This window comes from Dasypus novemcinctus, chromosome 25, assembly GCF_030445035.2.
Source record: "Dasypus novemcinctus isolate mDasNov1 chromosome 25, mDasNov1.1.hap2, whole genome shotgun sequence".
NCBI classification, from domain to species: Eukaryota; Metazoa; Chordata; class Mammalia; order Cingulata; family Dasypodidae; genus Dasypus; species Dasypus novemcinctus.
In genome coordinates, this window is record NC_080697.1 from 21,282,870 (window position 1) to 21,296,401 (window position 13,532).

The 13,532-nt window shown below is 50.3% G+C and overlaps 1 protein-coding gene across 2 annotated transcripts in view; it reads right to left on the reverse strand.

Moving 5' to 3' along the window:
* Positions 1-3,667: 3,667 nt before the first annotated feature.
* Positions 3,668-13,532, reverse strand: part of TOGARAM2 (TOG array regulator of axonemal microtubules 2) — a 77,909-nt gene continuing 68,044 nt past the window's right edge. For both annotated transcript variants that reach the window (XM_058287799.1, XM_004452339.5), the window contains exons 19-20: positions 8,373-8,459; positions 3,668-4,147 (exon numbers count right to left, since the gene is read on the reverse strand). In XM_058287799.1, coding sequence (XP_058143782.1) covers positions 3,891-4,147; positions 8,373-8,459 — 344 coding nt within the window. In that variant the 3' untranslated portion in view covers positions 3,668-3,890. The remainder of the gene's footprint in view (positions 4,148-8,372; positions 8,460-13,532) is intronic.

Genomic DNA, 13,532 nt, shown 5'->3' on the forward strand with positions numbered 1-13,532 from the left:
CACTGAGCGATGAGACTGTGGCAGAGGGTGAATCACCAGGGACATATCGCTGAGGGCCCTGACTCAGTAGGTCTGACGTAGGACTCGGGGAGCTGCACTTGAACAAGCACCATGGGGGCTGCTGCTGCAAGCTAGCCCAGTCTGTACTTTGCAGAACATGAATCCAGAGTTTGGCAAAACCACAGCACACTCATACATGGAGGACTACCCTTCCCAGAACAACGTCCTCCTTTGTGGACCCCTTTCTCTAGCACTGATGCCAGCCTGGTGCAGAGTCTCTATGAAGCCCAGATGTACAAAGCCAGAACCTTGAATCCCATTCCAGCAGAGGCCCAGTGTCCAAGCATGTCCTGATGCTGAGATCCTCTCTGCCCTGCAGTGTTCAGGGGCTACACTAACTCCAGGAGCTCGTGGGATTCCTAACAGTCCTAAATTCCTAGTAGAGAGGGGTAAAATATGCTTTAGTCCCCAAAACAAGCAAAGGCCAAGAGTAGGCCTCAGTCTCCACAAAAGCCCCAAGCACTTTCTCTTGTCTTCCTATTCCAAGGGCAGCGCAGCCCATGCAAGACCCCCGTCTTTCCCCACCCATCCTTAGCTGCTCCTAAAGAAATGAGCCCTCAAAACAAAATGCCCAACATTTACCTAGCGTGTCTGGTGCTCAAGGCCTGTGCTAAGAACTTTACATGAATTAACTCATTAGTCTTCACAACAGCCCTGTGATCATGGGTGTTACTGTTATCCCCCCACCTTCCACACACACATAGTTGACATAAGGAAAGCAATGATGAGAGAGGTCAACCAGCTGGCCCAATTCTACAGACCAGGAGACAACAGCACCCGGACTTGAACCTCAGGTTGACCAGGTAGCCCACTTCCACAGGCCAGCACATGAACCTCCGTTTCTATCTCTGTCTCCAACCTCAGAATATCTAAGGCCACCATGTAAGAAGAATTTAGTTCAAAGGTATTGTTGCTTTTCTGTGTCTTCGAATTTTGGGCACCCAGTAGAATCACCTGGAGAGTTGGAGAGAAAAAACACACACACAGGAAAATACAGCTGCCTGGGCCCCACCCCAGACCAAATGAATAAAAATCTCTGGTCGTGGGCTCCAGGCACCAGTATTTTTTTTTTTTAAATATGTCCAGGTGATTCTGAGGTATAGTGAAAGTTGAGAAACATGTACTGTCTTGGTAGATGAAGAGGGGAAAAGAGGAACATAAGGCACGAAAAGGCAGGGCCTGTGGGAAAAGTTTCCAAAATCTCAAAAGTTCCGCTTGATGAGAAAGGAAGTCCTGGCTGATGCAAGCAGACAAGTCTGTGGCCTGTGATTCTCATACTGGAGAGAAAGAGACAGAGCTAGAGAGAGAGAGAGAAAACTCTTCCATAGCTCTAGGCTATATCCCCAAGAGCATCTTGGGTAATAATAAATAAAATTGAGTGGGCCCAAGATGGAGGCACCACGCTAGGCCCCACATCAGCAGAACCAAAAACGTAAGCTGTTTCTATTTCCTATAAATGCTCAGCTTGCTAGAAAGCTAAATTTAAATGCAGCTAACCGTAATCACCAGGTAAGTTCCTTGTTCTGAAACAACTGCCCGCTCTCCATTTTGTAAGATATCCATCCCCCAAATAAAATGGAAACCAAATGTCAGCCAATCAGAACACTTCCTCCCTTGCTCTCGGGACTCGGTGGCCCTCTTAAAGTTTTCCTTTCCAATCCCTCTGTAGAGCTTCCTTCTTCTTTCTGAAGGGGATGCTGCCCAGTTCATGAATTGCTCAATAAAGCCCTGAGATCTTAAATTGTATGAAGGAAGAAGAGTACCCGGCTGTTCACGAGGCCAGGCAAAGAATGGAGGGGAGGGGGCAGCTCAGCCCAAACTCGCCTGGGCTCTCCGGAAAATCTTCATTTTGTTTGTCTGGCCTTCCCATCAAGCCTGGCTTTTTGCTGACATTCCCCACAGGCCCAGACCCAGTTTACTAATGGGCTGTCTGCTCTTTGTTTTAAAAGTAATGATGTGGGAAAATCTCTGGAGACATGAGATTCCCCACGGGGCACCAGAACCACCCAGTGCTTCCCCAACAGGATGATCCAGGGGTGTGGCCAGCAGAGCCCACAGCTGCCTGGAGCCGAGTCAAACCTGAACTAGTGAAGAAAAATACACCCATGCCAACAGGTGGCATTTGCTTTTCAACTGCTGTTTTAAATCTCCCAGGTTGTGAGGGTGCTCGGTGCTGTTGGACCAGCTTGGGAGAGAGGCCCTTGAGGCAGGAAGGCAGGACCACACGGCTGAACTTTATTTTTGCCTTCAAAATCCCTGCTAGATTCACTGTCCCTAGGCTTCTACAGTTCTAAAAAATAAAAAAAATTTAAAAATCCTGGAATATTCTGATAGTTTCTAGCATCTTGACAAGCAGGAAATGCTCAACAACCCACCAAAAAAAAAATTTACTCAGATGACAAGCCAGCACAATTAATTAAATTGCATCAAACTTCAAAAACACTTACAATGAGCCTCTCGGGGCTCTGCGGCTGGCTACTTATCCAGCAGGTCCTTAATCTGGTTGGAATCAACAAAGAGCAATGTGGTGGCAGGGACGCCTCTGTCTTGATCACAGTTACAGGGAGAAGTGACTCACACTGGGGCTGCCATCACCCAAAGTCACACGTAAGCCACCTAGGAAAAGCCCAGGTCCCAGGATGCCTCACCAGGGGGACTGGGAAGGGTAAGCTGGGCAGGGATAGAAGAGTGGCCTCCCCAGGCCAGGGGCATCCATGGGGTTTGGAGATTGGGGGCTTCCAGTCTGCTCTAGGCCAGACTCCCCACCTAGATGGGGGTGGGTGCCAGTGGGGAGGGGTCCACCTGTTTGGCCTCTGCTGGCCAGGCTTTGGCTCAGGGCACTGCTGTGGGTCTGTGGTCCCAGACTCGGCCTCCTCGGTAAGGACCAGAATGTGGCCGTGTGAGCCTGCACCAGGCCTGCCTGGCGGCACCTGCCCCAGCCCCCCTCGTGTCCAGAATGCTTCTCCAGCTTCATGTCATGGCCCAAACAGAGTAGCCTGAGCCATTTCAAAGTCTCTGTGTGACCCCTGTTCACCGTGTGGGACTCTGTGCTCTACCAAGCATTCTCACACAGGGTATTTCAAGTGGGAAACAATGGCTACTGCCTTTCAGAACTAGCTAGAATGCCAACTTCCAGAGAAGGCCTATAAGTGACACAAATGTCACATTCCCTCTGCCTTTTCCTAGCAAGTTTCCTGGAGGACCAACAGATATTGCACTGAAGATTTCACAAGGCAGAAGCACAATACCCCAGAGATGTCTGCTGCACTTGCAGCATATCAGACCCAAAACAAATGGACTGGCTCTCTGGGTTTCAGGAGGGCTTGTCCATATCTTCACAGATGGGGGGTTATCCCAGCAAATGGGCAGCAATCCTCGCTTTGCATGCACTTCCTCCTCCTCCTCCAACTCTATCTCCTGAAACCGATGTTGTTGGTGTCCCGTTTTGTTTGTCACCAGGACAGCTATGGTAAAATTCTCTGAAGTGGAAAAAATGCAAGATAATACAACCTGGAGGAGTGGGGTGAGGGGGGTGGGGGGTATATGGGGACCTCATATTTTTTTAATGTAACATTAAAAAAACAAACAAAGAAAAAAAAAGATAATATAACCTTAGAAAAATAAGTAATTATTTTATTTCTACTTCAAAATAGACTATGTACATCTGGAACTCTAAGGGATGGTCTATGGGGAGATGAGACCACCATAAAAATCAAATTAAAAAAAGCAATTGTCCGTTTCAGATTGGTCTTCAATCCAGCTGGCAGGGGTGTGAGCTGCCGGTTGTCCTGCAGGAGGCCCATCTGTCTGTGGGTGACCCGGCGGTGGCCTCACTGGGATTCTGTGTCCAGGAGTTCCTGCAGCAGCTTGAGGGCTGGCTTTGGCTGCCCGGCAGCAAAGTCATGTAGCCGGGAGCCCATCTGCTCTTGGAGACTCCTGGTCAGCCGGCACAGCACCGCATGGAGGTTCCCGCTGCGCCCAGGCAGGGCATCCTTCCCCTTCACGTTGCTCAGAAGGTACCAGAGCACGGGCAGGACATGACGCTCCACGGCCTGAGGTTTTCGGGGGTAAACCGAGGTCACCAGCGCTGTCGGCAGGAAAGAGCGAGAGTCTCTTGAGTAGGGCGCTCTCTCCCTCTCCCCTTAGCCATCTCCCACGACACCAAGACTGGGCCCCAAGGGGCAGACACCCTGTGGGGCTAACTTCTCTACTGGGCCCAGTGCCAAGGGCCCACAACGATGCTTTTAGGGGGCAAGTCCTCATTTCTTTTAAAATCAGAAAGGAAAAAAATTAATATAGCCAGCCTAGAATAGATTTGTTTTTAGACCAACCAGGTTGCAAAATATAATTTTTAAAATGTTTTATGGGTGAAGGGGTTCACCAAGGCAAAAGTGTCCAGGGCCAATGTGTCTCTGCAGCCCAGTGCAGAGGAAGGGGACAGAGCCCCCTGGACTACAGACCTGCCTCCACTATTTTTCAGCTGGGTGTGCTTGAGCAGATCCCCAACCTTTCTGAGCCTGTTTCCTAATCTGTTAAACAAAGGGAATAATTCCAAACCACACTGACATGGTTGGCACAGAGATTAGATAATAAAATATCCTAAAAGAGCCCAGCTCTTTTAGGCAGGGGAGGTAGGCAGGGGACGAGTGGTAGCTGGTGTTTATGTTGCCTTCATCCATAGCACCACCTGTGGGAACCCACACACACAGAGAAGAACTGTGACAGGGGGAGAAGTCAAGACTCTCAAATGCAGCATTCTAGCAAATAACACGGCGCCTGGATATGGGAAAGGAGATGGTACAACCTCCCCAGCCCTGGATGCCAAAGCTCACGATGAGGCCTACAGAAACACCTAAGGCAGAAAAGTACTTTGTCACCGTCTGGCTCTGCACAGATGCTTCTTTCCAGTGATGAAACCCCTCCTCAAATCTCTTACCTGAGACCCCCCAACACTCTCTAGTCCCCAGTAAAGCCAGAAGCCACCTGAGCTGTCCAGCCAGCCCTCTATCACTGGAGTAAATGCCGGGCTCCAGCCTCATCCCTGTGGTCAGAGCCAAGCCGCTCAGAGGGGCACCTGGTCTCCCCAAAGTGCATTAGCGCTAACAGAGGTGGGGGCGTGAGACAAATGGGGGAAATAAATGGAGCATCCGCTAGCTCTGCCTGAGTGCTGGCCCAGGGCTTTGCTGGCATTCCTGAGGAGCAGGACTACAGCCCACTTCACCAGGCAGGAAACCAAGACTCAGGAGCCTGGGAGTTCACCCAAGACCAGCAGCTTAGAAGAGCAGAACTGAGGACAGAAGCAGAATCTGCACTTTCTGCCCTGCATGGCCTCCCAAACTTCTGGGGGTGCCACCTTTCCAGAGGCTGGGCTGAAGCTTTTGTTTTGTTTTTAATGAAACCCCAGTTTCCCTCCCTTCAGCAGCCTCACATCATTCAATTCCCCAGGATCTCTTCTTCCCCCAGGAACCCTAGGGGTCCCTCTGATTTCAGAGCCAGCCTGGAACAATGGAGAACCAGGGAAGATGACCTCACCCCCCGCTTGGCTCAGCCCAACACCCTTTTGTGGCATTTCCCATGAAGTGGGCATGTTGACTTTGGAGTCATACCCATAGGAGTTCTACATCCCCCATTTTGGACTCTTCCCTGGAGACGCTCAGGGGCCACAGTGCCCTCAGAAGGTTCAAGAGAAGCAGCTTTCAGGAGTGGGGAAGGCAGGGCTGCACCCTATGCGTCAGCTCAGCCATGACAGTGTTCACGAGGAAAGGCTTGCCAGGAGAAAGGAGCCTGGGGCCATTTTATAAAGTGGGGCAAGGAAGCACCCTGATCCAAAGAAGTGAGAGTTTGCTCCCTGGGTTTGAATCAGTTGCAAAAGGAGAGGACAGTGAACAGGAAAGCCTCCCCTGCACCCCAGTCAACCCCAAGGATGGGCTTGGAGGAGAGAAAGGCAGAGTGGGGGAGTGGGAGGCATCAAGAGGGACTAAGAAAAAAAATGAAATGTCCTGATTGTACCTACACTAAACAAATCCACTTCAAAATCTCCACTGAATCTCACCCACGAGAGAGGGTGAGCACTTTCCCAAGAATAGCACCTGTCCTTCCTCCCCCACCCCCGATGGTAGAGGGAGGTCACCTGCCCATAGCAGAACTACCTGCCCAACCTGCCACACCTCTCTCTCTGTCCATCCTCCCTGACACATCAGCACCCCAGCCCCTCTCCCGGCAGGACTGGGAGATGCAGCTTCACCCCAGAACCACAGTGCAGGAGGCTTCCACACAGTGAGAAGCCCATCCTGGGTCCCACTCAGGTCCAGCCCACATGTTCTTTCCTGCTCAGCTCTGCTTTGCTGGCAGAACTTGGGCCAGCCAGGAACCACGTTCCCCAGGAACAGGGATTTGGAGCGTCAAGCTGGCCGCCGTGAACCTGGGGACTTTCAGGCTGACCGAGGCAGCAGTAGCCCTTCTGGAGGTCATCGAGGAAGAAATCCCGATTCAACTCAAGCTTCCAAGGCTGCTGAAGTAATTGCAAAAGATTTACTGCTATTAAGCTGTGCTATTATTAGTCAGTGCCTGTGTCCATCATTACCTTGTGTGTTCCCGGCTGAAGGCCAGGTAACACAAGAACCAAGGAGAAATAGTTGCTTTTGAGGTTTTTTGGAGACAGATAGAAAAAAGAAAAGGATAGAGGTACTCTAAAGTGAGGATGCTCACCCACCCTAAATTACCTAACCAAGTACAGGGAAGAAGAGTGCTGATTTCCAGTGAGCGTTCCTTGTCTGCTACCTGGGGTGGTCTCAGGATGTACCCCTTCTCTCACCCAGGCCCCCAATGCTGCTTTGCTTGCCCTGGAGAGAATGTGATAGGTGGGAGGTCAGGGACCACTCCAGGGGCACTGGGTGGACTGGACCTCACAGCAGCAAGGTGGGGCCAGGGACGGGCTGGAGTGGCAGCTGGCCTTGGCAGAGCACCCATGAAGGGCCCACCGTGCTGGAAGCGCTGGCTGGACCGGCACCCCCAGTGCTGCGGTGTGGTGTGCGCTCTTAAAGGTGGGCAGCAAACTTGCTCAGGCTGGAGGGCTGGGGAGAAGGGACAGGGAGAGAGGCCAGAGCCAAGCGGGCATTGCCTGGGACAGCAAAAGGCTGGAGAAGGGCCATCCAGGCATGGGAGAAGCCCGGGGGCCAGCCAAGAGCCAGGTAGAGAAGATGGGAGGTCTGCCCCATGCCAGGCCAGGAGGGTGACATGTGGGCAGAGGCAGGGGCTGCTCTGGGGGGCGGCAGCAGAACCAGGAACCTGGGCCACATCCTGGGTCCTGGCCAAGGGGCCTTGGGCCCTTCACCATTCTCAGCCTCCTTTCCCTTATCTCTCCAAAAGGGGTAATCACGGCACCAGCCTCCTCGCCATCCTCACAGGATTGTTATGAGGCTCAAATGATGGATATGGGGCCTACTGTTGGGGGTGGGGTGGGGCAGGAAGAGCCTGGAGAGGGGAGCAGGACTGGCATTGAGGGCCTGGCCACGGTCCCTGAGCCAGCTCCAGAGCAGACTGAATCCTCTTCCCTCTTCCCTACATGAGTTCTTTGCAAGAAGGGAGAGCGGGCTTTTGGCAAGCAAGCAAGATGATCAAACCAAGTGAATGACCTATCCAGGGTGGGAGAGGACAAAGTAGCAACTGTGCCTGCCAACTCCAAAGCCTGTGTCCTTCCCACGCAGCCACTTCAAGGGCATGGGAGCAGGTTTCAATCCTGGAATGAGAGCTCTCGAGACTTATCCTACAGGCTCAAAGCAGAAAAAGGATTGGAGCAACATTGTCTCAGCTGAAGCTTGAGCAAGGCAGAGCTGATGCAGGCTACGTCCCCAGCTCCATGAAATACAGTCCCAGGCAGCTGGCCAGGGGGACAAACAGGGCTGAAATCCAGCCTGGGCCCTGTGTGCCCAAAGGACCAACTTTTCCTAATTCTCACAACAGCGTTGTCTGCTCACCAAGCCATGAACCCACGAGGCAATGACAACCCAGAAGGGGTGACTTTTTCTGATATGCAGAAAATGTCCCCTATGGACTAGTGGAAGCCCTGTTCGCAAAGAGGAAGAGATGTAGAATCATTAAAAAAATTTTTTTGGTTATGTACCAACCTGCCTCATTTTGACCATGAACAAAGATTGTCTTCTGGTACTGTAGGAATTGGCACACACACATGAAAACAGGATATCAAAATTTGTAGATATGTGTGGGGATTGTTTTAGGTCAAAGGTAAGTGGGTGGTTCAACCACATGCCAGAAGAGAAGGCTGTGGGGGTTGGGCCCCTGGGGGCACTCACCTGACAGGCGTTCTGTGATGTCCAGCACCGCACGGCCACTCAGGAAACGCACCCGCCCAGCAAACGCCTGGAGGAGGCACAGGTTATCTGAAAGCGATGGAGACCATCATCGATCACGACTCGGGGGCTGAGCACCAGGCCCTGGCGTTCACAGGGCCGGGACCCACATGTCCTGAGCGGGGAAGAGGTTTTCTGGGGAGTTGAATTAATTTTTCCATGTCACGTGGGGCCACTTAAAAGAGTGAATCTACATGGAGTGTTCGGGGAAGGGTGAGTGGCCTGAAATACCTAAATACCTGGGGGCCCAACCAGGTCTCACTTATTCCCATGGGGTTCCTTGAACTGAACATTTATGTGGTCTGTGCTTCCTCAAAATTGCTGTGAGATTTGGGCAAAAGTGGCAGATTAGATTAGATTAGATAGCGATAGAGAAATAGATGATAGATAGATGGTAGATGATAGAGAGATGATAGAAAGAGAGGGAGAGAGAGATAGGTAGAGTTTTAGGGGAAACTGAGGTACTGAGCCATGTAGGAATGTATCTATGGTCATAGCAAAGGTCAATGGTCAGTGAAGAATAAGGGTCAGAATTCAGAAATTACAGCTGTCCTCAAAAAGCCTGAACTTGTGCTCTAGCCAATGGGATGTTCCCAAGCCAGGGCAATCGGTTACTTAAACATAGGGCCTTTACTGATATCCTCTTTGTTCAAGGGCTTAGAGCTAAGAATTAAGTAAGACACGGTCCCCTCCCTCTCTCAAAAGGCTCATTCTACAAGGAGACACTGAACAATGGCTATCTCAGCCCGGGAAGCACTGCGCTCGCTTGTGCAACCAAGTCCTTGGTGGGCTGAAGCCAGGGTGACCAACTCGTCCCAGTCTACCCAGGACTTTCCTGAGTCCAGCTCTGCAGGGCCCTGGTCCCAGGAGGCCTCTTAGTCTGGAGCAAGCCGGGACGGTTGGTCAGCTCACCTGGAGCCGAGGCAGCTGGCTCCTCCTGGTAGGGTTGGAGGAGTTGGGGTGGAACCAGTAGGGCTGAGAGAAGGGATGGGAAGATCAATCCATGGGACTCACAGACCAGAACAACGCAGAGAGAAGGTGAAGCTTCAAAGGGTCCCTAAGCCCCTCACTAGGGCACCAGGCTGGTGGAAGGTCACTGCCAGGCCTGTGGGCCAGCCAGCTTTGCAGATGTTGCCATTTGATGGCTGCCCGCCATGCCCAGCAGGCCTCAGCCTCCCAGCTGCTTCCTTGTTCTCTCCCCGTCATTCGGTTCTGGGCGGCCGTCCTGTGCTCTCGCCATCCCACTCTCACGCACATCCCCTAGGCGCAGCTTTAATTCTCGACTCCCCTCCTCTCCCTCCGGCTGGAGCGTCCTCCCTCCCCTCCACCCACCCTTCCAAATCTAGCTCATCTTTCAGGGTGTATCTTGCACCTCTTTGCAAGGTACCCTTGATGGGATCTCTGCCTACCCTCCTTTCTCTTTGCCTAATATCTCCATTCTAGCACTCTCCACATGTTTTCAAGATATTTTCCTAAATATCTGCCACTCCTCCCAAAGGGCAGGAATAATGTTTTATGCAGCAGAACCCAGCATGGGTCCTTCACACAGAAAGGGCTGCAAGGGCTCCGCCATTATTCGTTTAACTGGATTGTATCTTGCCCATTTGGTAGATGAGGGGGCTTACAGGGGTTGGCAGGCCTGTTTGACCTCCTTATGGATTACATATCACTGCATTGCCTAGACTTGATTTTCCCCTTGCTTGTAAGCTCCAGGTAGTGGAAGACCCAGGCCCAGCGTGGACATCTGTGTAAAGACAGCAGTTTATCCTCCATGTGCCCCACTTCACCCTTCTGGAGGTCTGTCCCAACACCCCCCACACCCATCAGGGTCCATTGGCGCACCAGCCACGCCGAGGGCAACGCACCAGGAACTGAACGCATCCCCATCTGCATCTTGAAAGAGAACTAAAATAGTTTATTACAGAGATGAATCACTGAATGGTAAAATCACAAACAGGGCGGGGGTCTTGGGGGGTAAGAGGCCCTGGCATCCTTCGATCGCGTTTCTAAAGTCAACACCAGCAGGATCTCAGACTCACTGAACATAGAAGCTGCGCTCATTCCCGCCTCCTCTAGCTGCCTGGTTTCTCACACGATTAAACCTGAAGTCCTGCATTCCTCACTAACACACACACGGTGAGAAAGGAGTGCCCGCTCACAAAACACACACGATCGGAAAGTCCTCCTTTATCTTCAGATTGTCTCTGACATGAACCGTGGAGGCTCCCGGCTCACCCAGCTCCCATGGTTTTGCAACCACAGAAGTCACAGCATAATTCAATGGGAGGTGGGGCAAGGGAAAAAGTTGCGTGTTTTCAGGGGCGTGACTGCGGGGCTTGCCTGCACCTGTCAGGGAGGGGAGGGCAAGGGCGTGTATGGGTGTGACCAAAGCCAGCCCAAGCAGGGGTGTCCTGAGGTCCCATGAGCTGACCATTGATGAAGCCAGACTTCTCTTTGCAAGGAACAGAGATTAAAGACCTGCCTGACAAGTTCCCTCTTCTCCAATTTCCTTCCATACCTTAGCGCCCCCATAAAGGTGCAATCAAAGCTGGTTTTCCCACCTTCTGGGGATTTAGAGAGCTCTCATCAGGCAAAAATTCTCCTAAGGGTTCATTCCTGCTTCCCTTCCTCTCTTGAGATCTGTAGGGGTCTAGACTAGAAAGTGTATCCACACCTGCTATTTGCAAAACTCCGTCCTTCAGGCAAGACTCTTTCAAATAATTTGTTCAGGCAGATGAAAGAGATGCCAGCTTCTAGAACAGAGTTTCTGAACCAGGGGTCTATGACCTTGAATTGAAAAAAATCAACATATTATCTTTACCTCTAACTGAAAGCTAGCATTTCCTTCATTTATGAATGCAAGCAATAAATAAATTACAGTAGTATTCATTTCACCTGACTGGCAGAGGAATCCATGGAACAAAAAAGATTAAGAACCCCTGTTCTAGAATGTTTCAGGTAGCAAGAAATGGTCTCAGGGCGTCTTGGTGGAGCTGTAATTGTGTAGGACTATGTTTTTATACCAACGGCACCTGTGTTATTGCTCCCAAGTGCTTCTATTTGCCACCCAGAAACATTCACGGTGAGCTTACCTTCTCCAAGGACTTCTCCCTCCTAAGCCTCCCTCACAATGCTCAGGCCAGGGCACTCTCCAGACACAGCTGGGCCTTTGTCCTCTGGCCCCTGACACGGCTCCCAGAGCCAGAAAGAAGTGGGTCTGGGGGTGCTTCAAAACACATGTCCAGCAGACAGCTGGGCCAGACTGTTCCCATGGTGTGGGCACACAGCAGGTGCTCTATAAGTGCCTGGGGGCTGAAGGGCTATGTCAAAACACAGGTGCTGTGTTTGGTGCAGCTGTTTATCAGGCTCAGAACACTGGGCTCAGGAGCTGGCCTCTCTTCCTTTAGCAATTTTTATCCCGAAGTCTCACTTTTTGGGTGTTGCCAAGGTTGAATGAGAAGCAGGAAAGCACAGCAGTCAAGGGGATAGGCTCGGCTCCTGATGGCCTGGGTTTGAATCCCTGCTCTTGCATGTTTCACTTGATAACATTTGATAAGTCACTTAGCCTCTCTGTGCCTCACTATACCCATTTTAAAATGGGGAAAATAATAGTACTTTACTTATCGAGTAGGATTAAATAAGAGTGCTTAGATTGTGTCAACCCTGTGCAAGTATCAGCTACTCATATTATATTATAATATTCTTTTTTTAAAGATTTATTTTTTTTATTTTTCACCCCTTTCCCTGCCCCCAGTTGTCTGCTCTCTGTGTCCATTTGCTGTGTGTTCTTCTGTGACTGCTTCTATCCTTATTATTTCTTATTATAGTTACCCTAAAATGCTCATGGCAGCCTTCATGGCAGAGGAGACCAATGAAGAGGCTGGAGTCTGACTTTCGAAAGCTTAAACCCCATGCTCTGGTAGCCCAGCCCGGAGTCCTTTTCTGCACCATAAGGAAACCTGGGCTGGTGCTGCTCACACTTAGAAAGGAAAACCAAACCGTGCAAAGCAGAGACCCCTCCCCAGGCTCAGACACTCCCTCTACACTAGGGGGAGGCTCCCGCTGTCCTGACACCTCAGCCCCTTCAGCTGAGGCCACGAGGCCACATCAGTCCTAGGCTGCTGGGCACTCAGAGAAGAGCTTTTAGGAAAGCATAAAAGACACGGCAGGGAAGCGAATGTGGCTCAAGCAGTTGGGCACCCACCTACCACATGGGAGGCCCCAGGTTCGGTTCTCAGTGCCTCCTAAAAATCAGACGAGCACACAATGAACAGACATGGAGAGCAGACAGCAAGCACAAACAATGAGGGGGGTGAGGAAGAAATAAATAAATATTAAAAAATCTTTAAAAAACCAAAAACAAACAAAAACCACATAGGGCAGCATGGACCATGGCAGCAAAGAAACTGGATCAAACTGGACTCCCGACATTAAACACCATGGTTTTAAGTTACATGACAGGGCCGAATTCTTTGTGGGCCCCAAAACTAGGTATGTTCATTTCATAGAAAAACAGGGAAAAATCTAATCGTACAGCAACATGCAAGCCACGTGGTGGTACCGAAAAACGGGACTCAAGTGGGTAATCATATGTTCATGCTCATTTTTTAAAAGCAGGGTACAAATTTAAATGTATAATACGACCACAGCCAGGTACTCGAACATGCACAGAAAAAAAGACTAAAACGAAAAAATGCCAAAATGTTAATCATGCCCTCCCCTGGGAATTGGGACTAAAAGTGAATCTTTTTCTTTCAAATAGTTTGCATTTTCCCATTTCTCAACAATAAGTATGACTTCTACAGTGGTAGAAAATAAACTTCATATTTTGAAGTTAACTATGAAAACTGCCTCGTAGTAGGGAAACTGGGTATGATATAGTGTTAAATGGGAGAAGCAGAATCAAAATTGTATTTACATGGAGTTTTAACCAGGAAAATGTGTATACCTGTGAACAAGAAAAAGAAGCTGCAGAGAAATTTTTAAGCAGTTGATATATTAGAAGGGCAGCATGGATGGATTTTTAAATTCCATTAACAATGTAATGTTGGGCCTGTGATTTATACAAGGCAATAAATTTAAAGTCGGAGAGCAGAATAGCAG